Genomic DNA, 26,836 nt, shown 5'->3' on the forward strand with positions numbered 1-26,836 from the left:
GGCCGCCAGGAGGCAGCAGAGGCCGGCCCCTCCCGCCTGGGCCCGACTGCGCCTGCGCGGCGTCCGCGGTGGCCGGACGGGAAGTGGGCGGGGTCGGCTGGGAGCGGCTAGAGGGCGCCGGGCGGCCGAGTGGCAGGTGAGGACCGTGGGGACCCGGGGTGCGGCGGGGCGCGGGCGGGGTGCTGACGCGCCCGGGGAGGCTCCGGCGGCGGCGCCAGGGGTGCAGGGGCGGGTTGGGGAGATGAGGAGGCCGAGATGGGGAGCTGCGAGGGGCTGGGAGCCGAGTGGGGGCTGAAAGCGGGGGCGGCAGCCGGGACCCGGGGAGCCCGGGGCGGGCTTGGGGGCTGCGCGCCCAGGGTGCAGCGGTGGGGGTTGGGCCCGCGGGGGTGTGGCCGAGCCGGGGGGCCGAGGGCCGTGAAGCAGGATGGGGTGCTGAGGGTTGACGTGCCCCCAATGCTTGGGCTTCCTCCTTCCCCTCCGCCCGCATGGGAGCATCTGGCCGGGCCCCTGCCCAAACCCCTACCCCAGAAGCCCCCGCACCTTTGCCGGACTGCAGCTCTGCCCCAGCGCCTCCACCCCTGGCCTGCCCCCACCCGGCCCTCCCCCAAGCGTATTTAAGGTGTTTTAGTTAAAGCCAGTGCTTGGGCTACAGCAGCTTTAGCGAGACGCGTATGAGATTGAACCTCCGGTAGGGAGGCCATGGCTCCAGCAGTGCAGCTGTGTGACTTCAGGCAAGCCCCTTAGCCTCTCTGTGCAACAGGGAGATATGGTAGCTGATTGTAGGGATTTTAGTGCAGGGCTTAACATAGTGGGGCCTAGTCAATGGTGATGGACGCCTCCCCGCAGCCTTCCACTCAGCTGGACACATGTCTTGAGTGACACGTCCTGAGTGACACAGCCTAATGACATTCCCTGGCACGAGTTCTGTGGGTGAGCTGTGCTCCCACCATGGGAGATAGAACATGAAGCTCACTGCTGGCTTTTGTGCCATATCCGGCCTATTGTCACAGTTCACTCTTCCTCCTGCAACTGAGCTGGAAATGACAAAGGCGTGGGAAGACCCCACCTGATTCCGGCTTTGCCATTTCCTGCCTGTGTGGCCTCAGGTTGCTGACCTTCCCTGAGTCTGTTTCTTCACTGCAACCTGGCTAAGTCCAACAGCGTGTACTCAGCATAGTTGTGAGAGGTAAACAGGATGCAGGCCACTCTGCAAACCTCCACACGTTCATTCCTAGAATTCCTTTGTGATATGGCCTGAAGCCAGCCCTGTCCTTAGGACCTGTTCGCTGCCCACCACCTTTAGTAGAGTGTCTTAACTTCCTCTTTCAAGGGGCCAGGCCTCAGGCTGCACCTCCCAACCCACACCATCTGCTGCAGGGTGTTGGGAGGAGGCCGACACCTTCCCTCTGCCCACATGTGCCAGCAGCCGTGCACAAAGGGGCCTTGCACGGAGGGCTGTGGTACAGCCGAGAGACCGGGTGTGGGAGTACAGTTTATAATCTTCTGAGAAGTCAAGCCTGTAAAAAGTGACATTTGCACAACAATGTGAACGTGCTTAATGCAGCAAAACTGTACACTTAAAAGGGTAGAATGATAAATTGTATGTTATGTATAGTTTACCATAAGTGTTTTAAAAAGAAAAAAATACATATGTGGGAAAATATCTGGAAGGGTTTCTGCCATACTCTTCCCAGTGTTTGTTTATGAACGAAGGAATAAGGCTCTCTACTTGCAGAAAAATGTTTGCTGAAAAATGTTTGCAGAAAAATGTTTAACTGTGAATACTTTTGTAACAGTGATGCAGTTTCCCTTCCTAAAGATTGCTGTTTCTCTCTTCACTCCTGTTCTGAAATCAAACAGGACTTGACAAGTATCTTGTCCATACTGCCGAGAAAAACACAGTTGTACAAACACACATTGGTTGAGCTTCGAAGTCAAAACGGTTAACCTGGAGGATAATAAATATTTTAAATGGAAAAAAAAGAAAAATGGGCTTTTACAAGTCAGATGCGAGCAGAAGTGCTATAGAGCCGTGAAGACGGCTGTGCCCCAGCCATGGGGATTTCAGCAGAGGCAGGGCCGGAGCTCTCAGGGCTGCACCTGGGCGATGGGCGCAGAAATGAAAGAGGGGCCTGGGAGCGGCCAGCCCCAGGGTCGGCGGCCCATGAGGGGTGGGCGGGGTTCTGTCCAGTTAGCAGCTGGGCTCCGCAGTCCCACCTTGGCCTGACTGGGACCCTGGCTAGGTAACTTGGCCCTTTCGCTGATGCCTCGCCTGAAAGGTGAGGGTAATAACACGGGGTATTGGGGGGGGGTGCAAGAAGAGGTGGCAGCGGAAGTGCGCTCAGAGGGTGGCGGCCCTGCAGTCCCCTGGCGGGTATTAGCTGCAGCACTGTTATTCCTGCTGATGAGCAGTGCAGAGGGGCTTCGTTCCAGGAGCTGGAGGACCTGGCCTCAGGCCACATTTGGCCAGACCGGTGGAGCAGGTGGCAGTGGGGGCTGGCGGCCCAGTGTCCCTCCCACGCCCCCCCTCCAGGTCCTCATTCAGGAGTCTCCCCCCCACCCCCGCCCCAGCTTCTCACCAGCTCCCAGGTCAGGACCCCCACACCAGGCCCAGCCCCGCTGCATCCCCCCATCTCACTGCCTGCCTGCTGGCCTCCATCCTTCTTGACTGGCTCCTCAGTTGGTCCTGGGAGAGCTCAGGGCTATGGTCCTGCCCTTGCCCCTCCTGACCCTCCCAGGGCTGCCTCTGGGCCCCTTTGGGCAGGAATTTCTCCCTCGCGCTGTCATCTCGGCCCCGGGCTCATATCAGCTGGGGTAGGTCACAGATCCAGGAGCTGGTTGAGAAGAAGATGGCAAGGAAGGAAGTTACTCTTGTCCCTTACCCCACTGTCCCGGCTCATTTCCTGGCCCTTTGTTCTGCCAGGCTATGCGAAAACAAGCCTGGTAGGTCCTGGTGATGCCCACCTGTCTAGCAAAGGCGGGGCTGGGCCAGGCCATGAGAGTAGCAGCCCTCACCCCTCAGGTACACAGTCATGCCTGGGCATGGAGCGGTGGGCACAGGGGCACAGCGGAGACCAGGCCTTGGTGCTGCAGAGGGGAGGGGCTCCCAACCCACTGAGAAACAGACTCGGGGGACTGGGGTCCAGGCCCAAGGAACAGCATCCCAAGGCTGGGAGGCAAGAAGGAGGCCCCTGCATCCCCAAAAAAACCCACCACAATCAGCGAGGTTGAAGGTGAAGGGCCTGAATTCGGTGCTTTGCTTTCGGCTGTGGGCCCTCCCATGCGCCCTGGGAGGTCAGTGAGCACCATTTGACCCTAATCACGTATCTAATGAGCGTGCTTTGGGCCACCAGCAATTTCAGGGCCTCGTATTTGTTTGGACTCAGAATTGCAGGGGAGCTGGGGCCAGTGTTGCCTGGGGCAGCTCAGCGTCACTCACATTTCTCTCCTCTATGCAACAGGCCAGAGCATTTCACAGGCAGAAGAGGCAGCTTGGCCTCTTTCCCTGCCCAAGGGTGGTTGAGCTTCCTGGGAAGTTCACGCCACCTTCCTGTTGTTTATCGTTGGCTCAGGCCCACCTGGCTGCCTCCTCCCTGCCCTTACCACCCCCACGGCGCCCGGCCCGGCCCCCCATCTCACAGTCTCGGACCCTTGTGTTTATAACGCAGTGTCTAGCTTGCTCTCACCTGATTGTTCTTTATCTTACGTCCTTCATTTGTTTCCCTGTTTGTTTTTTGCGGCCTGGAGCTGTGTTGTGTCACTCACTTGTGAGCAGACAGGAGGGATGGCCATGACTGGGAGCCTGTCCCCAGAACCTTCCATCACAAGCGCCCCAGTTCCTGTGTTATTCATGTGTGTCTACTTCAAGAAATTAACTTCCAATTCTCCTCACTGACAGATGAGAGAGGTTTTGTGTTTGTTTCTTTCTTTCTTTGGCCGTGCCACGTGGCTTGTGGGATCTTAGTTCCCCGACCAGGGGTTGAACCCAGGCCCCAGCAGTGAAAGTGCCGACTCCTAACCACTGGACCTCCAGGGAATTCCCTGTTTCTTAATTCTTCACCCTTTGCCCTCCAGACCCTCCACTGATGACACATCTTACTTCCCCTTCCCCCTCACCCCCATGCCTGCTTGTCTGCTGTGTCCTGTCTCTGTTCTTCCAGGAGACTTGTGCTGAGTTAGGAGCTCTGATCCTCAGTGGGCAGTGAGCCCCCTGTATCCCCCATCCTCCAGCCCATTTGAAGCCCAGGACGGTCGGGGTGTTTGTGGACATGGACAAACCTTTTAAGCCTCAGGAGGCCTGGGACTCCTCCTGAGAGGACTTATAAGGCTTGACCATGTCCCAAAGGCCCTGACTCTCCTGGGTTAACCCTCTGCTTCCCTTCTGCCCACACGCCCTCTGTACGATGGCCCTGCCACCGTGCCATCAGGTAGCCCTGCCCCGCTCTGGGCATGACTTCCAGGCTCCCAGGCCCAGTGGCATCACCTCCTCACCTTCCTGCTGCCCAGGTCCGGCGTCAGGTGGAACCCCTGCTCTGGCCGTGTCCACCTGCCTCCATGGCCTGGCCCTGGGTCCCTCTCCTGCCTGCCTCTGGCCACACCAGCCGTCCTCTGCCAGGAACATGCCTTCCTCCTCCTTCAGGACATCCCTCTGCCCCGGGCTCTGTCTCCTGAAGCCACTTCTCTGGGCTCCCCCAGGTCCCCTCTCAGGGTTGTCCCTCCCACGTGGGCCCCGGAACTGTGTGTGAGGCCCGGGGGCCCCGCCTTTCTGCCTGGAGCCCCGAACTTGGTGCGGCACCTGCCCCTCAATGCTTCAAGGGGAAGCAAAGAAAGTGAGGCGCTCAGCACTGTAGGGCGCCGATCGACTGTATTCTTGCCAACCCTCACGTCTCTCCCCAGAATGAAGACCAGTGACCCAGCAGCAGCCCCCCAGGATGCTCTGGGCATGGCCTCGGGAACCCCACAGCAGAACAGCCAGAAGGCAGAGGAGACCCCCAGCTTCCTGGACGAGCTCCTCCGCGACTTCCCAGCCCCGCTGGGCCCAGAGAGCCCTTTGCCATGGAAGGTCCCAGGGACGATGCTGAGCCAGGAGGAGGTGGAAGGCGAGCTGGCTGAGCTGGCCATGGGCTTCCTGAGCAGCAGGTGAGCGGTGTGGGTGCCGGGACAGTGGCCCAGGATGGAAGGGGGAAGGGAGCACAGGGCACGACCCTCACCCTGGCTGCCTTCACCCCCTGCCTTCCGCTCCTGCTGACTACATTCTGCGCAGAACTCCCCTGCCAGCCCCGTGGGTTTCCCAGGGCTGCCACCGCCAAGCGCCACAGACCACGCAGCTTAGAGCAACAGAAGTGCCCCGTCTCATTGTCCTGGGGGCCGGAAGTCAGGGCCGCTCCAGGCCTTCCTCTTAGCTTCTGGTGTCACCTGGTCCTGAATGTGCCCTGACCTGTAGACACATCACCCCAGACTGGCTGTTGTTGTCACCAGGCGTCCTCCTTGTCTGTCTGTGTCTCTCGTCTTCTTGTAAGGACATCAGTCCTGTTGGATTAGGGGCCCTGCTCCTGTGTGACCTCATCTTATACCTGCCAAGACCCTAATCCCAAACAAGGTCACGTCCTGAGCCACTGGATTAGGACTTAAGCGGACCTTTCCAGGGGACACAGTTCAACCCCTGATGGATGCTAGCAGTAGGTCCCATTTCTATCCTGTCTCGCAGTCAGGGAGGCAGAGGCTAAGAGACTGGCCTGAGGCCTGGCAGTCCCCTGGCCACCAAGACCTGAGAGGTGGTGGCACTGTCCCTGTTTCACAGGCCGTGAAGACAAGGTTCAGAGAGGGACACGACCAGCTTGGCAGGTGTCGGGGGAGACGTGCACCACCGGCAACCACAAGGGAGGCTCATGGGTGAGGGCTGGTGGGTCACTTGTCCCCTGTGAACCTCATCCCTCTCCAGGGGCCGCACCCACCAGTGCTAGTCACTGGGTTACCCCTTGTGCTGGGACACGCCCCAGCCTCTGCGGTGGCGTTCCGTGTCCCCAAGTGCTCTTTCTTCGTGGCAGGTCAGCCCCACCCTCTCGCACCCCTGGGGCACCTGCTTGGTGGGACCCGAGGCCCCATAACAGTCAGAGATAGGAACGTAAAGGCTACGGGCCCACTCCAGGGCCGCGTCCATGGAGCTCGGGGGAAATGCCAGTGACCTGTCCCTCGGTGTGGTGTGTGCAGAGGGCGATGCGGGCTGCTTTGTTTTGCTTTGGGAAAATATTTCAGAGGCAGGTGCCGTAAAGCAGATCAGTGGAGCCAAGCGGGCCTGGGGCCTGACGAGGCCACATTGGCGGTCTGGGTGCTGGATGTGGAAGAGACGAGGGGCTGGGAGTGCAGAGGAGGGAGGGCCTGGCACCCACCAGGCACCACAGTGGCACTTGGGGGACAGAAGGAACATTGAGGGGCCCTGAATCCCCAGCAGCCACTGGGCAGGGCTGGTGCCCCTGCCAGGCATGAGGAGGGCGAGAGGACCTTCTTGCGGGCAGGGCCTTGGGGGGTGAGTTTAGTTATGGGGGAGGGCGGGTGCCTCAAGTTTCCCCCTCAAGTAGGGGGGAACTCTCAAGGTGGAGCGGGGCCCCTCAAGGCCGAGCAGCGGGCGAGGCTGGGGGAGTGGGGAGAGCGCCAGGCCCTGAGCACAGGGGGTGAATGAGCTCCCGTTAATTAGCAGATGACATAGCAGGCCTGAGACCATCGGTGATCGGCAAGAGGCCAGGGTTCACAGCCCCAGAGCCTGAGGCTGGCAGGGGTGGTGTAGGTGGGCCCCCATGGCCCCTATAGGCCCCCCATGAATCCATCTTGAAGGATTTTTTTTTTCTTTTGGTTCCGCCGCACGGCTTGCGGGATCTTAGCTTCCTGACCAGGAATCGAACCTGGGCCCTTGGCAGTGCAAGCGCAGTCTTAACTAGCCAAGGAATTCCCAACCTTGAAGGAATTTTAAAGTCTCATATTTTCCAGCCATTTTAATGGATTTATTTTTGTCTTTCCCTAGTATTTCTTTACTGTGTAGACACAGATGTCACACGTGTCACACGTCTACACACGTCTGGCGGTCGGGGCCCCTACCTTCATGTCCCAGCAGCTCGTGTGCAGGCTCTTGGCTATCCAGGCCCGAGTGTGTTGGTCCGCGGGGTTTTTCAGGTTGTAAATAGAATCCTGTGTGAGACTGTCCAGGAGTCAGATCACGAGGTCGGGACTGCGGTGATTTACCTCCAGTCCTCCCCTTGTGGTCAGGGGTCACCTCTCAGGTCCCTAAGTGGTACGTCCCTGACACTGTGGCCACTGATGTGCGTTTTCATTTCTGCTTCTAGACTGGTGGCTCCTTGGAAACCCCGAGGTGGCCAGATAAGAGCGGTTCTTTTTTCTTGGGTACCTGGTCCTGGTCTCCGAGGCATCGCTGTCATCTTTAGGGGCCTCGGGGCACCAGGCAGGACCCCTGGATGAGACGGGAGGGCGGCCAGGAAGCCAGGCTGGGGACCACATCCAGGCATTGTCCTCTCCCCATGGCCGGAAGCTGCCTCACTGCCCCCAGCGCTGGGAGCAGAGGTGCACTTCTCCCCGCCCTGAAAAAGGAAAGCCCAGAGCCTGGCAGGAAATCCCCACACAGCAGAGGAACACACTTCTCATGCCTTGGCTGGTTGTTTTTCTTTTTTTTTTTTAATTAATTTATTTATTTTTATTTTTGACTGTTTTGGGTCTTCGTTGCTGCACGCGGGCTTTCTCTAGTTCCGGCAAGCAGGGGCTACTCTTTGTTGTGGTGCTGGGGCTTCTCACTGTAGTAGCTTCTCTTGTTGTGGAGCATGGGCTCTAGGCACGTGGGCTTCAGTAGTTGTGGCACGTGGGCTCAGTAGTTGTGGCTCGCAGGCTCTAGAGCACAGGCTCAGTAGTTGTGGCGCACGGGCTTAGTTGCTCTGCGGCATGTGGGATCTTCCCGGGCCAGGGCTCGAACCCGTGTCCCCTGCATTGGCAGGTGGATTCTTAACCACTGTGCCACCAGGGAAGTCCATGGCTGGTTGTTTTCTAAAGGCAGGTCCAGAGGCTGCTCCCCTGAGTCACTATCTCATTTTAAAAAATGACAAATTCATCCCAGTAGATCCCTAAGGCCATCTGTAGACACACACCGGGACGCCCAGAGGGATGTGCCCACCCACCTGGCCCAGACTTCGGGGACAGGTCAGGATGCAGGATGAGTCCTAGAGGCTGCAGGGACAGCTGGGGGATGGAGCCACCCCTTATACTCGGGGAGCCAGGGGGCTCTGTGGCTGGAGCGGGCCCCCGAGGCTGGGGGCTAGGCGGGCAGGCCCTGGAGCCTGTGGAAAGAATTTCCTATAGTGCTTCCCACTGGCCTCGGTCTCTCCACCCCCCGCGGTCTCTCCACCCCCCGACCTCCCGGAGCTGCCTAGTGTCCCTCTTGTCCCGTACTGGAGGCTTCCCATCCCCCTTGTTTGCTTTCCGGCTCCTGCCTGCACTGACCCTCAGCTCTGCTCTGCGCAGCCTGTCTGACCTTGGTAGCAGCCAGCGAGGTCTTGCTTCCCAGACTCGGCCCCAGGTGGCACCCCTGGGGTCACCCCACTTCTCCAGCTGCTCCGGCTGCTCTCTGCCCCACCCCTTTCATCCACCCGGACCACGTGCCCACTGGCCACAGGCCTCTTGACCTCAGTGGAACCTGAGACTCACTGTGGACCCGCCCGGTCCCCTGCCCAATGCCTGCTCTGTCCCCTCCCATCCACTGCCAGGCCCACCCTCCAAGATGAGGCCAGGAAGTCTAAAAAAGCCCAATTGCAAGACGGGAATAAAGACGCAGACCTACTAGAGAATGGACTTGAGGACACGGGGAGAGGGAAGGGTAAGCTGGGACAAAGTGAGAGAGTGGCATGGACATATATACACACCAAATGTAAAATAGATAGCTAGTGGGAAGCAGCCGCATAGCACAGGGAGATCAGCTCGGTGCTTTGTGACCACCTAGAGGGGTGGGATAGGGAGGGTGGGAGGGAGGGAGACGCAAGAGGGAAGAGATGGGGATATATGTATATGTATAGCTGATTCACTTTGTTATAAAGCAGAAGCTGACACACCATTGTAAAGCAATTATACTCCAATAAAGATGTTAAAAAAATTGCAGTGTATGCAAAGTGCAATAAAGCAAAGCACAATAATCAAAGTGCAAAAAAAATTATATAAAATTTAAAAATAAAATAAAAATTAAAAAGCCCAATTGGATTATATCATGTCTCTCTTCAAGCCACACCAAGGTCATGCTGCCTCCCCAGGTTCCCCTTCACCAGCTGTCCCAACAGCCTGCCTTGCCCAGGGACGCCCTGGGCTGCACACAGCCTGATCTTCCAGACACTGCCCATGGGTCCCACGCTCCCTGGATTCCTTTCCTGGGGCGTACGTGACAAAGCACCACGGGCTGGGCAGCTTAAACAACAGAACTGTATTGTCTCAGGATTCTGGAGGCTGGAGGTCCCAGAGCAGGATGTCGGCTGGGCTGGTCCCTCTGGCGGTTGCTGGCAGTCCTCGGCTATAGGCTCAGCTCACCAGTCTTCACCTTCACAGAGCATCTCCCTGTGGGTCTCTGTCTGAATTTCCCCTTTCGATAAGGACACCAACATTACTGCATTAGGGGCCCAGCCTACTCCAGTGGGACCTCATTTTAACTCATTGTATCTGCAGCGACCCCATTTCCAAGTAAGGTCACATTCTGAAGCACTGGGGGTTAGAACTGTAACATACACATTTTGGGAGACACAGTTCAACTTATAGGACTTCCCCAACCCCCAAGGGTCCCCAGCTGGTATTGGGTACCAGGAGCTGGTATAAGGCTGGACGTCAGGCAGTTTGGCCTGGCCACTGTGACCAGCAGAGAGGCAGCTCGCACGTCTGTGACTCCCCCTCCCCACCAGCCCCAGTGAGGGCCCCATAAATGGTACTGCGTGGATGGCCGTCCAGCACGAGGACCAGAGGCCGACCTGCCTGTCGTGGGTGCACGTGGAGTGTGAGCGGTCACCGCTACCTCTGGAAGGGCCTCCGGCAGCAGAAAGAGGCTGGGGGTCTCTGCCTGGAGTGTGGGGCAGGCTCTGGGGTGCTGGCTCCTGCTGAGGAGCCAGCCCCTCACTCCGGGTTTGTGCCCCCAGGAGCGCTCCGCCACCACTTGCTGCCTGCCTGGCCCACGAGGCAGTTTCCCAGCTGCTGCAGACGGACCTTTCTGAGTTCAGGAAGTTGCCGGAGCAGGAGGAAGAGGAGGCCCCTGTGACCCGTGAGTCTCCCTCTTGGGGCCCTGGGCTTATTGGGCAACACTCTCCAGCCAGATGGGGGCCAGGCTGCAGGGGAGTGTCAGGGCTCACCTGGCCCCCCTTTCCTTTCCCGTTTTTCTGGTGGACAGAGGGGTTGTGGGCAGCGCCGGGCTCGTGTGCTTACGACAGGGTGTCAGAGACCAGTCACAGGGAGAGACCTCCCCAGCATGGAGCCAGCGGGGTGAGCGCCGCAGCCCGGGAGACAAACAGCCCTGTCCCGGGTCACGCAGGAGGAGCCCGAGGTGCCAATGGGCCTCACCCACACGCTCTTCCACTTCAGCGGGTGACAAGTGGGTGTTGATGCGAGAGCTGGTCCCGGGGTCCAGTGGTAGAAAACCCAGAGCTCGGGCCGTGTCTCAGCTGATCCAGGTTGGGACCCTTGTCAGGTGGAGACTTGAGGGTCCCTGAGAGCCTGGGGAGGCGCCACAGAGGCCTGTGTCCTGTTCCGGGGACAGCAGTCAGCGGCCAAAGGAGCCCAGGATGGGAATGAGCCTTGGATCAGGCAGGGCCCTTGTTTTGCAGGCCTTTCTGTCCCTTTCTTAGTAGTTCCTTCCAACTGTATTCCACCCAAAAGTCGGTTCACGTTGGACCAGAACTGCAGAGAGCGAGAGCCTGTGGGCCAGGCCCTGGCAGAGTGTTGGGTGAGCCCCGCCTGAGCAGGGTCTCAGTTCCTCCACACCTGCTGGAGAAGGTGCGGGGCTGTGGGCCAGTTGGGATGCAGAGAAGCAGGGTGGGTCCTGGGGTCCAGCCCTGGGGTGGGCAGGGGGTGGGGGGCATTTGGAGCCTCAGCAGATTTCCCCTCCTTTGCCATTTCCTATTGGACAGTGTTGCTTTATTATTGTTTGTTTTTTAATTGAGACATAATTGACTTGTAACTGTAACTTAAGTGCACAATGTGTCGATTTGGTCCTTTTATGCATCGCAGATGGTTACCTGACACCTCCACCACTCACATAATTACTATCCAGCCATGTCCCTTTAAACTTGGCATTAATGCCACATGGAGGGCAGAGCCAGGAGGGGGGGGGGACACACGTGGCCTCGCCCCCCACCCTGTTCTCTGGCTCCCAGCCCAGCCCAGCTCCGAATTCCTGCCCTGAGGCTGTGCGGGTGACAGACCGCCTTTGTCCTGTGCAGAGCCTGCTGCCCGCGCGGCCCACAAAGGGGCGCCCCGCCAACTCCGCCCACGTCCAGCGGGAAGTCAGCGCCACCTGCTGGCGGGAAGGAACTGCGCAGCTGACACCCTAGAGCCAGGCCTGCGGGCTGGGGAAGGGGAAGGACATCTCGGCCGGCCCTGCCCTCCAAGCAGGCCTGGGCCCGCCGCCCTTAACAGCTCACCCCTGTCATGGGAGTAGAACACAGTCAAATCAGTCTATCGAAGCCATTCTTGCAAAACTGGCATTACTCGAGTGTTATAATAATCACTGCCCTGGGACTTCCCTGGTGGTCCAGTGGTAAAGAATCTGCCTTCCAATGTAGGGGACGCAGGTTCGATCCCTGGTCGGGGAACTAAGATCCCACATGCCGCGGGGCAACTAAGCCCGTGCGCCACAACTACTGAGTTCATGCGCCTCAGTGAGAGAGCCCGCGTGCCACAAACTACAGAACCCACACGCCCTGGAGCCCATGCACCACAACTAGAGAGAAAACCTACACGCCACAACTAGAGAGAAGCCTGTGCACCACAACAGAAGATCCTGCATGCCGCAACTAAGACCCAACACAGATAAAAATTAATTAATTTTTTTAAAAAAGAATCAACTCCTGAGGGCGGAGGTGTGACTGAGACCTCTGTGTGGCCGGGCAGGTGGAGCCTCCAGCCGCCCCGCCCTGCCCCAGCAAGCAGTTCCCTTGAGCGGCCTCGGCCTTGGGAGTCTGTGGGCCGAGGTCCTCCTTCCTGCCCTCAAGGGGAGGGGATTAGGCCCCATTCTCGAAGGGAGAAGTAGCAAAGCATTTAAGGACGAATTTTAAAACCAGCTCCTGGTTGTAGTGGAATATGGGAAAAGCACAAAAAAGTGTCTTTAAGGAAAAGCCTCAGCCGCGGACCCAGCCCTGCGGATGCCCACTGCTGACCTTATGGGGTTTATGCCTTTCTCGCCTCTTATCTTCTGGGCCCAAGCGGGTCAAAGGCTTTTCACGTTCTCGTGATCAAACCATATGTGTAATTTCCTCTCTTTCTTTTTTTTTCACATTTTTTCTTAATATCATTTTTTTTTAATGTCGTGACATGAGCATCTCATATGCTTGCAAAGTCTATTTCTGTTTCACCCTTTAACTTTTTAAAATTAAACTCAGGTAACCATAGCCTCGCGTGCGGTTGTGAGAAATAACAGTGAGGGACCCCCTGCATCTTTATCCTGTTTCCCTCAATGGTAACATCTCGAAAACTAGTGAAATATCACGACTAGGATCGTGACGTAATCTCATCCCACAAGGATGTCGTGTTACCTTTATGGCTACCGTAATACCCCCTCCCCACCCTAACCCCTGACAGCCACCCATCTCTATAATCTTGTCGTTTCAAGTATGCGTATAAATGGAATCACATGGGATTGGCTTTTTTCACTGAGTGTGGTTCCCTGAGATTTGCCCAGGTCTCTGTGTGTCAGTAGCTCTTTCCTTCCTTCCTGTGAGCACTGTTCGGGGTGCGATGTTTCGGAGTTTATCGTTCACCTGTTAAAGGGTGTCTGGGCTGATTCCAGCTTTTAGCTGTTGCAGATAACACTTCTGGGACCACCGGGCGCATGTCTCATGTGAACTAGGCTCCATTTCTCTGGGATTTGAGCCCCAGGGTGCAATTGCTGGGCCGAATGGCAGTTACGTGTTTAGTTGTGAAAAATAGCAGCTTAATTCTTCACCGGGAGAACAGACCATAATTTACTCTGTTGTTGGATGTATATTATTTCTAATTAATGCACAATTATAAATGATTCTGTACTTGTTCTTAAGTTATCTTTGCATATCCAGCTCTTTCCTTGGGGTGGGCTCCCATGAGGGGCGTGGCCTCGCCATGTTGAGGTGGGGAGGTGCTCCTTGTGTGTGTTGCCAAACCAGACACTTCTCATGCTGATGACACAGGCTGTTTGCGCGGTTTCTTAGGCTGCTGTGCTCAGGAGGCCCTGGGCGGCGACGGGCTACAGGGGCCACGGGAAGGGGGTGGAGAGTGGGGAGCCCCCGAGGGCCTGCGGTGGCACTTCCCTAACAGCCCCCTTTCCTACGCCTCAGTGCTGGATGCTGCGGGCCTGGCGCGGAGCCTCTTTGACCGGCTCTGGGAAGTGTGCAGCCAGTGGCAGAAGCAGGTGCCCGTGGCTGCCCGGGTCCCGCAGCGGCAGTGGCTGGTCTCCGTGCACGCCATCCGCAACGCCCGCCGCAGGATGGAGGACCGGCACGTGTGCCTCCCTGCCTTCAACCTGCTCTTTGGCCTATCGGTGAGTGCTCTGCCTGGGCGGGGAGGGCCGGGCGGGAAGTGGGAGGTTGCAAGGGCGGGGGAGGACCCTGGGTACCAAGCAGGGCTGCCGGCTGGAGCCGAGACAGGAGGGATGGCCACGGCTTCCGTCAGGAGGCCAGGTCCCAGCGCTCCTGGGCCTGGGCAGCCCCCAGCCCCTGGCTTTCCCGGCTGAGGGGCTAAGGAACGGGAGGCCCCAGCACCACATGCACCTGGACCCCTGCTTGCTGAGCCTGCTCTCCCCACCCACTGGGAGCCACCTGGCGCCTCTCCCCTCATCCCATGCTCCCCCCAGCTGGGCCCAGAGCAGAAGTTGAGGCTCCCGAGGGTCATCCTCTCCCAGACCCCCCAACATAGCCTGTCTAGTGGTGGAAACCGTGCTGTCCCGCCACACCCTGTCCCAGAAATGCCCATCTCCACCCTCAGACCAGAGTCTCTGGCTAGGTTGCGGCCTCAGTCAGGCCCAGGGCTGGCAGGACTGTGACCCCCACCACGCTCCCCACCAGGACTCTGTGGACCGTGCCTACTTTGCCGTGTTCGATGGCCACGGAGGGGTGGACGCTGCGAGGTACGCATCTGTGCACGTGCACGCTGTCGCTGCCCACCGACCAGAGCTGCCCACTGACCCCGCGGGGGCCCTGCGAGCAGCCTTCCGCTGCACCGATGAGATGTTCCTTTGGAAAGCCAGGCGAGAGGTGAGAACCATGGTGGGGCCAGAGGGGCCAGGCCTCACAGAGGGAAGGAAGCCGAAGTGGCTGGTGCTGGCAGAAGGCCCTTGCTCAACCCTGCTGGCAGTCGTGTCCTTTCACTTGTGCCTGGAAGGGGGCTTGAATAGAAGCAGTGTGAGGCTGCCCCCACTCCAGCAGAGGGTGTGAGGGCCTCACGGGGAAGGGCAGCTTGTCTTAAAATGCACCGAGGATTTCCTCCTAATCAGGTACAGTGGGATGACAGATGCAGAGGCATCTGCCTGTGGTTCCCAAGAGACGCCACCCCATGCAGGGCCACATGGGGAGCACCAGGGTCAGCCAGGAGACCGAGAGAGAGGAAAGCGTGGCCCCAAGGCTTCAAGGTGACCTCCGTAGGCAGGCACGTCACAAGCTGAGGACCAGATAGTTTGAATAAGCCTGACAGGCTCTGGGCTACGGGGTGGTCCCCAGCCATCCAGGCCAGGGAGATGTTGGCCTGGCAAGGGACCCTGGCTGAGGACATGGGCTCAGACCACCTGGCTTGTGCAGAAAAGGCACAGTCCCTGGGGAGACATTTGCTTTCTTTAGGAATTAGCCCTGGGAGGGGTACTTTCTTCAGGATTCAGAAGGCCCTTGATTTGTCTAAACATCGTAAAGTACAGAAAACAAAACACAGCACTGATATAGGCAGACCTCAGATCTTGCAGGTTTGGTTCCAGACCACCTCTGTAACATGCATATTGGGATAAAACGAGTCACATGAATGTTTTGGTTTCCCAGTGCAGATAAAAGCTATGTTTACACTGTACCCTCATCTATAATCGTGCAGCAGAATTACGTCTAAAACAACACAGGTACCATAAAAAACACCTTATTGCTAAAAAAATGTTAGCCATCATCTGAGCCTTCGAGTTGTGATCTTTTTGCAGTAGGAACATCAAAGATGACTGATCACAGATCACCATGACAGAGAATAATAATAATGAAAAAGTTTGAAATATTGCAGGAGTTACCAAAATGTGGCACAGAGACAGGAAGTGAGCAAATGCTGTTGGAAAAATGGTGACAATAAACTTGCTCGAGGCAGGGTTGCCACAAACCTTCAATTTGTGAAAAATGCACCATCGGCGAAGGGCAATAACGGGAAGCAGCAACACGTGGTCCACCTGAGGCTCCCCACCCCCCAAACACCTCCCCCCGGGGAAGTCTCCCTAGGCTGCTGGTGTCGGCAGTTACCACTATGAGGCGTTTGTTTCTGAAAGAAGAAAGGACGCATCCGGTCCCTCTGTGACCTTACTGCCCACTGAACCTCACCTTGGAACCTCGGGGGTCCTCCTAGCAGGGTGGATACTAAGATCGTGTCCCTTTCTGAGATCGAGAAACAGGCCCAGAGAGCTCAGGCCTGGCCCCGTCAACAAGGCTGAGGAGGAGACGTGGTGGGGGCAGGAGGCATTGTCATCAGATGCTCTGAGCACAGACCTCACCAGAATCAACAAGGCTGGATTTGAATCTAAACAGAAAACCTTCCAGGTCTAAGACTGTGAGGTGGGAGCCCCGCCAGCCGGGAGCTCAGGGCTGCTGCTCTAGTCAAGAAAGGAGTCTCTTAAGCAGAGCTGTTTAGTTTAGGCTCTGTTATTAAAAACACCTTTGCCGATACGTAATTAACATGTAAGAGACTCCACTTGTCCAAAGAGTACCATCTGGTAGGTTTTGGCATGTCTATGCCCGTGTGCCCCTCACCATGGTAACAGAGGTATTCATCACCCCCAAAGTTTCTTCTATCTTTGGTCATCCCCGCCCCTGCCCCCCAGCTCCCCAGACACCCACCTGTCTGCTTTCTGACACCGTGAAATGGCAGAGTCTGCTCTGCTGACTTGATGTAAATGCCCCTTTCCTGCTGCCTGGTCCCTGCGTGCATCGGTCTGTTCCTGTTTCCCGCTGAGCACTGTTCCGGGATTGGTGTCTGGCCAGCGTGGGGCGTGTGCCTGTGGCGGCCTCGCCGTCCTCACGCACGTGCACCCTCTCCCTGCAGCGGCTGCAGAGCGGCACTACAGGGGTGTGCGCGCTCATCGCCGGGAACACCCTGCACGTGGCTTGGCTCGGGGACTCCCAGGTGGTCCTGGTGCAGCAGGGGCAGGTGGTGAAGCTGATGGAGCCACACAGACCTGAGCGGCAGGTAAGGGGCCCCCAGGCAGGCAGGTGGTCAGGGGGACTAGGACGTAAAGGGGCCCTGGACCATCTTCCCAGGAAACTCCTGGTGCTCCTCCAGGGGAGGGCTCCCTGCCTGACTCAAGTGGCTGGGGGTCCCAGGACGTAAAGCTTGGGGCTTTAGCTGCCAGGAATCCCGCGCGAGCCCTTCCTGTCACAGCAACATGGAGCCCAGAGCTGCGGGGGAGAGCTGGCCCCTCTGCCCAGCAGGCGGCGCAGTAAGGAGTTAATGGGCAGGGTCCTCTCCTGCACACAGGTGGGGAGTGGTCAGCCACCTGGGCTGTGGGGGAGGAGGGCTTCAGGGAGGAGGTGACGCTGAGTCGGAGATGGAAGGGACCAGACTTGGGGCTGAAAGCTGCAGGGCATGGACAAGCTGTTGGGAGATGCAGAAATGAGAGGGAAGGAGGCAGAGCCGGATCCCAAGGCAGGTGTGGGCCCGGCAGGCCAGGCCTGGGGTCCAGGAGAGAGCAAGTTAAGCCAGGACCGGCCGCTGAGGCACTCAACGGCTGCTGCTCCTGGGGCAGGAGGCACTTTGGAAGGAATCTGGTGGCTTCTGGAATGATCGGACCAGCGGAGGGCAAGCTGAGGCCTGGGTCACAAAGATGCCACTGTAGTCGCCAGCCAGCTGTGGGGAGGACCTGCCTGTCAAGTCAGGAGGAAGAAGAGGGAGGCCAGGCTTTGGGATGGGGAGCCAGAGAGGCCTCGGGCCTCTGAGAGGGTGGTGATGCCTTTGGTCTGAGGGCCGGGGAACTCGGGGTGGGATGTTCCCTGGGAGTGCGGGGGCTGTTGGGACACCCCGTGAAGACTGGAGGGGCTGGGGATATGGGCCCGGGGGCCACGCATGGAGCTGCAGGGTCTGCAGTGGGGAGGGTGTGGCAGGAGATTGAGCGAGTCCCATCAGAGATGGGGGGAAGCAGGAGAGCGCAGCCCTGTGGCAGCGAGCATAGGAGGAACGGCCACCTGCCTGGGCCCACCTGCCAGGTGAGCCACTCAGCCCCTCAGCCCTGGGCGAGTGGGCAGGAGGTGGGGCCGGTGAGAGGAAGCAGTGGGCAGGGAGCCTTGGTGAGCCAAGCTGCTGGGAACCCACCCACCGGCCACCAGCTCTGGGCTTGCCCTTGGGGAGGCTGTTTCGGGCAGGTGGGAAGGATGAGGTGAGAGGGCAGCCGAGGCGGTGGGTGTCCCAGGAGACAAGAGGTGAAGATAGGGGTGCCCCGAGCCCCAGGATGCCCCAGCCTTGTACCAGGTGAGGTAACAGAGGTGGGAGCCACAGGGGAGGGCACGAGGCAATGGGGTTTTGCTCCAGCACAGACGCTGTGTTACCGCCCTTCAGGCAGCAGGCTCACACCTGGGAAACCTCTCCTTCAGGGGAGTTTATAGGACCGAAACGGTTTTTAGGACTCATGGCTAGACCAGGCCTCTGTACTGTCCTCTTAACGCCTGGAGCACCGTCGTCCTTTGTGGAGCCGGACAGCGCCTGGATGGGGGTAGGGGTGGGGTGAAAAGGACAAGAATGCAGGGGCACAGGGCTCGTCCAGGGCCTGGCTCAGGTTTCATCTAGCTCTGCAGAGTGGCCGCAGGTACACATGCTTGGGCCATTGAGGGAGGCACAGCATCCCCACCTGGACCCCGGGGCTCTGGCTCTTTCTGCTGCCGTGAGCATTTCCTGGACCCCAAAAGGCTGCTCGGGGACTGGCCGTCCGTCTTCATTGGCACCATCACCTGCTTAGCCATTCCTGCATCTTTGGGATGATTTAGGTTGTTCATCATTTCTCACTGCCTCACTAAGGCTTCCCTTGGGCGTTGATCAGAGCCGCGGCTCCCAGTGCTGCCTTGGAACCAGCTGGTCTCCCCTTGGGCAGCGCGGGCACGCCATCAGCACACGCGGCCTACCCGGCCCACCCTGGCTGTCTCCGCAGGACGAGAAGGACCGCATCGAGGCACTGGGTGGCTTCGTGTCCCACATGGACTGCTGGAGGGTCAACGGGACCCTGGCCGTCTCCAGAGCCATCGGTAAGGAGGTGAGGGGTTTGGGAGGGGGCCCCAGGGCCTGGGAATGTGCTCACCGGGTGGTCTGGGAATGCAGCCTCACCTGCTCATCAGTCAGATTGCAAAAGGGCTCTGGTGAATCCAGAGCACGGGTGTAGCCACCTCGGAAACTTGCATCCTGCACAGATAATTGCAGCTTGTTATGTTCATTAAAACAGTTTCTCAGAAAGATCTAGGAGGAAACCCTTGGCAGTTACTGTATGTGCTAAAGGTAATTTTTAATAGACAGTCTATAAATGAGGCTCACCCTCCCCTACCCACCTTTCACGCTGATGATTCTTTTTTCTACCTTAAAAAAAAAGTGAGAAAAACGGCACCCCTCCCCCACCCTATCTCCTGTGGCTGCCAGGCCTTGGTCTGGGGCTCAGACCTCCCTCCAGGGCTGAGAAATCGTTCCCTTCCTGCTCCCGCACCACACCCTGAGACGTGGCCCTGGCCCCTCCAAGCCTCCTGAAACGTTCTGTGCTTCTTGACACACACGGTGCCTTCCTTACAGCTGGACCCCAGGAGGTGGCCCACATGGAGGCCAGGAGGGGTCAGGCTCCTTCCAAGGGGACCGGGACTGGAGAGGGGACCACTGGGCAGCTCCGTGTCAGGGAGCAACATGTCTGGCTCGTGCCCTGGGGAGAAGTGAATGTCAGGGCCACAGCGGGGAAGGAGGACCAGCGGGAAGCCCTCAGGGGAGGCCTGAGCAGGAGAGAAGCCCGGGGCAGGATCCGGCGGAGGCTGTGCCCTGTTCTCTCCTGCGATAGGGGGATGGGAGAGGGTGCATGGGAGGCAGAGCCAGCATCCCGACTCGGCCTAGGTGCCCGTTGGGTGCGCAGGGAGCCGCAGGGGCTGGAGAGGGCCAGGGCCACACCCGGACAGCATCCTCGGCCTGTGTCCCCTCTGAAGTGAGACAGCTCTTGTAGGCAGCTGCCCTTGGCCCTGCTGGGTTCTGACTCTGCCCGCAGGGACACAGGGCAAGTCTGTCGCATCGCCCTGCTCTGTTCCTTTGGAGCACTTGGCACCCTGCGAAGCTACCTTTTCACCCTGTGTTGGAGGCGGGGTGGCTACAGGCAGGCCGGGGCCTGGGGAGGGGACAGCTGCAGGGGCATGGCCCTCACGATTCTCTCCCACGCCCAGGGGACGTCTTCCAGAAGCCCTACGTGTCTGGGGAGGCGGACACGGCCTCGCGGGCGCTGACGGGCTCCGAGGACTACCTGCTGCTGGCCTGCGATGGCTTCTTCGACGTGGTCCCCCACCAGGAGGTGGCCGGCCTCGTGCGGAGCCACCTGGTTGGGCAGCAGGGCAGTGGGCTGCGCGTGGCTGAGGAGCTGGTGGCTGCCGCCCGGGAGCGGGGCTCCCACGACAACATCACAGTCATGGTGGTCTTCCTCCGGGAACCCCGAGACCTGCTGGAGCCAGAGACCGATGCTGTGCCAAGAAGCTAGGAGGTCCGGGCCCCCCGTCCCCGTGATCCTCCCCCGCGGATGCCTTAGGACACGGCAGGAGGTGGGCAGGTGACGCCACTCACGGCCTCTGGCCCTGCTTGCGTCACCCCATCCTGGTGGCTGCCAGGGGCATCGCCTGCTCACAGCAGACGGGGTGACAGTGGGATGGCAGGATGTCCAAAGGAAGTCCAGGAAGGAGACCTCACGGAGGAGAAGGGGCCCAGGAAGTGGACAGGCTCTGGGCCCCATCGGGCAGGGGTGGGACCAGAGGCTAAGGCGGCGGCCACAGCCAAACCAAAGACACTGGGCATGCTTGCAGGGTAGCAGGATTCTGTGTGTGGGACCTTCGGGCAGAACCAGGAGCCACAGACATTTTCCAGTGCCTGGGTGTCCAGCAAAGTTTTCCCATCCACCCCTCACTGCCCGTCACTGGGAGGACTTGTATGGACCAATGTTCCTGTCTGGTCCTGGTGCCCAGCAGGTCCTGGCCGAGCCAAGTGGCTTCCCAAGTGGGGAGGGTGGCCTCATGGGGAAGGGGGAGGCGCCAGGGGTCTGATCTGCGGTGCCCACTAGTGACCTCCCTGGTTCCCGCTCACCCCTCGTGCACCAGGGAGGGAACACTCAGACAAAGACACGTGTGTCTTGTTTGTGGGTTTTTTTTTTTTTCCAGGGAAAAGTCTAATTCAGAAGCAGTATTTCAGGTTTTGTCCTTGTTCTGTCAGTGCCAATAGGACCCGTTGTGTCATATAACTTAAGCAGAGCTCAGCACTTATTTTATTCCTTAGAAAACTTAAGAATTGCTTTTTTTTTTTGAGAAACTTCTTTTGCAGTATTACTGGATTTTTTCCCCCTAGATCAGGATTGAAACACACTTTTCCAGGTGGTGTAAATAAGCCATTCAAGTGCCTTAAACAGCTCTAGGCAAGGCTGGAACTGCCGGGCCTGTGACGGGTTCTGATAGCACGTTTCAGTTTTTTCAAAAGCAGGATTTGTTTTGTCAGAATGGTATAATTCTGGCCAGAATTCTTCCCGGAAGAGTTCTTTCTGCCTTTGTGATGCGCCGATGAGAACGTGGGCTGGGCCTTGGGGCTCCAGAGTCGGGGTGACTGTGGCCCTGCCTCTCACATCTCTGACTGGACCCCAGGCTGAGGGACTGAGCTCCGCCAGTGGGCAGGTCCTTGCTGCTGTTTGGAATGTTCCAGAGGTCTTGTGTGTTGGTAGTTGAATTGGTTTCAACAGGAAACACACCGAAGGGGCTCTGCAAGGCCGAGGCAGCCTGAGGGTCTCCAGCTGTGTTTGGAGGCAGGGGGGATGCCACGGGGAGTCTGTCCTGCTCTGCCTGTGGGTGGCGGCCTCTGCTGCCTTGCTTTGGCCGCAGCCCACCTGCCTGCTGGCTCCCATTGAGTGGGTGTAGGGTTGGAAGCGCAGGGCCGGGCAGGGGCTCCAGGCAGAGGTCAGGGCCCAGGGAGAGGGGTACTTGGTGGGAGGACCTGGGCTCCCTGTGGTGGGCAGGCTGCCACAGGCAGAGGCTAGCAGATCTGGGAAGGGCAGTGGGTGGCTTAGCTGAGGCTTTAGAGGATGTCACTGAGGGGGCTTGGTGCCAGGTCCCTGAGGCTGCAGGGTCCCATGGAGGCGGTCAGAGTCCACCTGCAGTAGGAGGGCCCAGGAAAGGCTATGCAGGGCGCACCGTGATCCCGGCTGCACTGAGGGAGCCTCTGCCCCCCTCACCCAGGGAAGGGAGGGCAGTGAGAGCCCCTCCTAAGGCCAGTCCCCAGGAAGCAGCGGGACGCCACCTGCAGGCTCAGCGTCGTCCCCTCCTTCCCAGCAGGGATGCAGCGGCTGAGACCACGAGCTCAGGGGCTCCTGGTAGAAAGCAACTTTAGCATGGTCACAATTCAGAGAGCAGCTTTGGTGGCCCAGTGAGCAGGTGTTGCTCTGTCTAACCTGAATGCCCCACCTTCTGGGAGCCAGAGGCCCCCTCGTTGGCCCCTCCCAGGACAGGGATCAGCCAGCCCTCAGGTTGGGGTGGGGGCCCGAGGGAGCCCTGCCTCGTGCAACACCTGGGCACTGAGCCATCCTCCCCTCTGGACTGGGCACTTTCAGCCTCTGCGAGTCCTGGCCCACTTCCTCTTCAGGTCACAGTCCCAAGAGGGCCACTAGCCAGGGACACTGATCTGGAAACCTCCGTCGCCTCCTCAAGCCTCAGCTTTGTCACTCGGTCATTATCTTTGTGCGTCCCTGGGCCTCAGTGTCCCCTCTGTACTGAGTCTGTTGCACTGAGTCTGTGCAGCCGCCACTGGAATTCTGGAGGTGCTGGGCAAACTGGGGCGTCTTGGGGCGATGCTGCCAGGGCTAAGGGCCCCTCCCCCTACCAGCAGGGAGGGGTGATTAAGTATTATTAGTATCTATTCTTAACAGTAAGTGGGCTGGGGAAGAATCAAGCTACTGATGCCAGCGCCTTCCTTATATGGAAAACAAAAGCCAGAGCTATTGAGCCCTGCTTTCACAGGTGGGGCGGCTCCCAGGCAGCAGGGGTGGGGGAGGCCCAGGAGAGGGGCCAGCGCCAGTGCTGAAATCCCAGGGGGAAACACGGCCTCCCTGACCCAGCCCACCCTCAGCATCCAGGACTAGGAACTGGTGTGTTTCAAGGGGGAAGAGCAACCGGGGGCAGGCCTCACAGGAGAAGCACAGGCTGTCTGTCTGGGGTCCTGGGTCACCTTCTAGTGACCCCTGTCCTCCTTGGGCCATCATGCGGCCCCACCATTGCCCCTTCCCCTGCAGCTAGAGTTCCACCGTGGACTCAGGTGTCCTGGCCACGTCTGCAGTATTCAGAGGGTGGGGGTATAGCTGCGCTGCTCCTGGGCCTGGCCCCAACCCGAGCCAAATGGAGACCAAGTGGGCCTTTGCAGAATGAGCTCTTGGGTTTGATTCTGGCGGCAGCCCCAAGCGGGCAGCCCCGGAGGCCTGCACTCTTCCCCAAGGCTCCACAGCTTTGCTAAATGCACCTGCAGCCTTGCCGAGGGTTTATCCATGCACATCTTGGTGCGCTTCCTGGAAGTGGTGTTCTGTGCGAGGAGGTCTTGTTCCCAGACAGGGTGGCTGTTTCCCCATCCAAGGGACAAGTCCCAGGGGCCTCTGTGCTCGTGTCAATAAACCACAAGCTCTGAACCCCACCCCCGAGTCCCGAGTCTTGCCTTCTTCTCTGACCTCCTCGCTCCTGGTCCCTGGCGACCAGGGTGTGTTTGGAAGCTGCTGGGGGGTCATCTACCAATCTTGCAAAGTGAGCAGGTGATTCGGGAGAGTGCTGCTGGCCTGCAGCCCCTCTAGCCCACCAGCCAGCCTGGTTCCCGTCCCTGGGAGCCTGCCAGCACTAGCAGCAGGAAAGCTGTTCACTGCGAGCCTCTTCCAGGGGTGACAAGAGGGGTGTCAGGGGACTTCCCTGGTGGTCCAGTGGTTAAGAATCCGCCTTCCAACGCAGGGGACGTGGGTTCAATCCCTGGTTGGGAAAATAAGACCCCACGTGCCGTGGGGCAACTAAGCCTACGCACTGTAGAGCCCGCGTACCACAACTAGAGAGAAGCCCGCGTGCTGCAACTAAGACCTGACGCAGCCAAAAATAAATACTTCTTTTTGGAAAAGTGGCGGGGGTGGGGGGTCTGGCCCCTGCGGAGCCTGCAGGAGTCCTCAGTGGCCCAGGGACTCTGAGGATGGAGACCCTCCCCCATCACACTCAGACAGGAGGTCCCATGTGCTCTGGCCGAGCTCAGATCTCAAGGGAACGTGGGAAACATCAAAAATGCCTGCACGCGGGGACTGCTGACCCACGGTGCCGAAATGCTGCCTGAACTCCCCAAGACAGGGGCAGGAGGAGGTGCTGGTGCTTTCAGGGGAGTTGGGCCAGCCAGCCAGGATGGCTTTGACACTGCCACCTCCAACCCTGCCCCCGTGCTGAGCCTTTGTCCCCTGCTCGCTCAACTGCGCCTGCGTGCCCCCTCTCGCCTACCGTGGGCCTTGCATGTTGCCCCCAAATCACCCCTGAGGGCTTTCAGTGCCCCTCTGGCTCCAGGTGGCTTGGAGCAGTGGTCTCCCACCCTCCGGCCACGCAGCAAGGGAGGCAGCTTTATCTAGCTCCAGGCTGCCACCACGGGAGGCTGGGGCTCCCAACCAGGCCCTGGGCACCCCCAGCCCCACCTACTCACCCCTCGCTCTCCCCCTGCCTGCCCCCTCTGCCTTCTCCAAAGCTCCCAGCAGAATCTGCCCAGCAGAACCTCATTCTTAAGTGTATGCTGTCTTGATTGTTCCCTAATGAGCTGCCCACGTGCTGCAGGCAGATAGTGGCACCCCCCACACTCACAGTCACACAGCTTGGAGCCTGCGGGTGGGGCTGAGTGGCCCCTGGGGCAGCTGGGCCTTATTCACCTGCTGGACCTGGACCAGGACCAGGCCAGCGTGATGGCAGCTGGGAGTGGGGGCTGCAGCAGGGGACAGACCTGCACCCAGAGGCCAAGTCCGGCACAGACAGCCGAGGGCACAGGGTATGCCTTGGTGGGGCTTGGGGTGGGAGGGGACTGGGTCTCGTGCCCACCAGGTGGGTGTTCTAGCCTGGGGGCGCCACTGACAGCCAGCAGAGCCGGGGAGACAGGCAGGAAGCCAGCTGGGAGGGCTGATGACTAGCCGGCCCCCCAGTTCCCTTCAGAGTGTCCCGGGGCTCCTAGCTGCCCACCCTGGTTCTGGACCAGTCAAGGACAGACCCTCCACCGGCCCCACCCAGGAAGCTGCACTTCATCCTGGGTCTGCTTCTGGGGACTTGAGCCTGGACATCTGGGCGCCCAAGGCTAAGGGGTGTGTGCAGCCTCCTCAGAGCAGCCTGGGGACCACTCCAGCCCCGGCAGAGGCTACCCCCAGGTGGTCTGAGACCACCTCCTCAGACCACTGTCTCCACCACTCCTTATGGCTGTGGCTGGGGAGACCACCTCCTCCTCCTCCCTTTTCTCCCCATCCCCTCCCTCTCCTTTCTTAAATTATAAAAGTAATATGACTACAGACAAAACTTGGAAAAGAGAGAAGAGGAAAAACAAGATTTGATTTTGGGTGTGGAACAAAATAGCCAAGTTAAGTGTTTAGAAACAAAACAAAACAAAAGCCTCTAGAAATGAAAGACACCTTTTTGCCTAGAAAGAAACAATATAAAGTTGCTGAAGATGAAAAAGATTAAATATAAGAGCCATAGGGACTTCCCTGGTGGCAAAGTGGTTAAGAATCCGCCTGCCAATGCAGGGGACACGGGTTTGAGCCCTGGTCCGGGAAGATCCCACATGTCACGGGGCAACTAAGCCCATGCGCCACAGCTACTGAGCCTGCACTCTCGAGCCTGCAAGCCACAATACTGAGCCCACGCGCCGCAGCTACTGAAGCCCATGCGCCTAGAGCCCATGCTCTGCAACAAGAGAAACCACTGCAATGAGAAGCCCATGCACTGCAACAAAGAGTAGCCCAGCTTGCCACAACTAGAGAAAGCCCGCGCACAGCAACATAGATCCAACGTAGCCAAAAATAAATACATAAAAATAAAAGAGCCATAAATTTGAGCCTGAACTGCGTGTACATGTTTCATTGGCAAAAACGGGCAGCATCTTGGTCCATTTAAGGCCTGTTGGTGTCGTCATGTTCTGCGTGAATTCAGGCCTCACAGATGAAGCTGGTTCTCAGCAGCTGCCTTTCCCGTCCAGCCTGGGTGGCCTCGCCGGGAGCCGTCCCTTGTCACGACTGCCTCTCCCAGCTTGGGCAGTTCTTCCATCAGGTGTTTGACATAAACACCAAGAAGCAATGTCATAGATTGGATGTAACTGATGATAATCAGTTACATCGTGCATCTCCCGACACATTAGTTCGTCTTGCTTGTCTTTTCTGAAAATGGGACTGTGCTGGCTGCATTCTTCTCCATGCCTTGTCACTCAGCGTCCTGTTTCTCAGATTCATCCATGTGGTGTGAGTTTCTGGCTTTTTGCAGAAACGGAGCTGCTGTGCACATTCTCAACTAGTGTCCTAGTGCCCATATGCCAGGAGTGTCATGTGGACACTTCTGACCCAACGTTTCCGAAACCCACTGCCCTTCCCCCCAGCTCCACCTCGGTTCAGGGATTGTGTCACCATCCTCCACACTGGTCCCCAGAACCTGAGAGTGGCCTCTGCCCACCCTCATCTCCAGGTGCTTCCTAGCCCCCTGAAGGAGGTCCATTGGACCTATTGTCCACATGGGGACACTGCTGAGAGCAAACGAGTGACTATTAATGACAGTTGGGACAACAGCAAACAACAGAATGTCTGATCACTGTGCATGGGAGGCGTGGACAGTGACTAGTGGGTGACCAGGGTCCTCACTGCCACTGTAGCCAGATATGGAACACAGCCTAGAGCTCTACCAGTTGTAGTCATTCACAGAGTGGACTCTTAGTGTTTGAAAATGCTGTTCCCAAATAATTTTAGTAAGATGAAATAGGGGGGCAAAAAGGAAATCTAAATAATTAGAAAAATGTAAAGATTAGGGCAAAAACTTAGGTGATGTTAAATGGCAAAAGCAAAATACAAAGTGTATTGAAAGCATGTATCTGATCGCCTACGTAAATGGACAAATGTACAAGGAGACATATCCAGTCTCCACACAGAGGAAAGGCTGAAAGGAATCACACTATG

The 26,836-nt window shown here is 58.3% G+C and overlaps 1 protein-coding gene across 2 annotated transcripts; it reads left to right on the plus strand.

The window, feature by feature from the left end:
• PPM1F (protein phosphatase, Mg2+/Mn2+ dependent 1F) lies at positions 1-25,738 on the plus strand. 2 transcript variants are annotated; one of them, XM_033837352.2, is made up of 8 exons: positions 1-136; positions 4,897-5,139; positions 10,167-10,288; positions 13,551-13,753; positions 14,277-14,465; positions 16,489-16,632; positions 18,473-18,674; positions 19,836-25,738. In XM_033837352.2, exons 2-8 carry the CDS (start codon positions 4,898-4,900, stop codon positions 20,141-20,143), a joined length of 1,410 nt encoding a protein of 469 aa, XP_033693243.1. In that variant the 5' UTR covers positions 1-136; position 4,897; the 3' UTR covers positions 20,144-25,738. The 2 variants fall into 2 exon arrangements, with proteins under 2 accessions (XP_033693243.1, XP_033693244.1); XM_033837353.2 differs by having other exon boundaries at positions 18,581-18,674.
• Positions 25,739-26,836: the final 1,098 nt, after the last annotated feature.

This window comes from Tursiops truncatus, chromosome 13, assembly GCF_011762595.2.
Source record: "Tursiops truncatus isolate mTurTru1 chromosome 13, mTurTru1.mat.Y, whole genome shotgun sequence".
Lineage (NCBI taxonomy): Eukaryota > Metazoa > Chordata > Mammalia > Artiodactyla > Delphinidae > Tursiops > Tursiops truncatus.

Coding starts and splice junctions, on each gene's coding strand:
- PPM1F (XM_033837352.2), top strand. CDS start 4,898: ATGAAGACCAGTGACCCAGCAGCAGCCCCCCAGGATGCTCTGGGCATG. Junction 5,140..10,166: donor ATGGGCTTCCTGAGCAGCAG/GTGAGCGGTGTG, acceptor TTGTGCCCCCAG/GAGCGCTCCGCCACCACTTG. Junction 18,675..19,835: donor GGCCGTCTCCAGAGCCATCG/GTAAGGAGGTGA, acceptor TCCCACGCCCAG/GGGACGTCTTCCAGAAGCCC.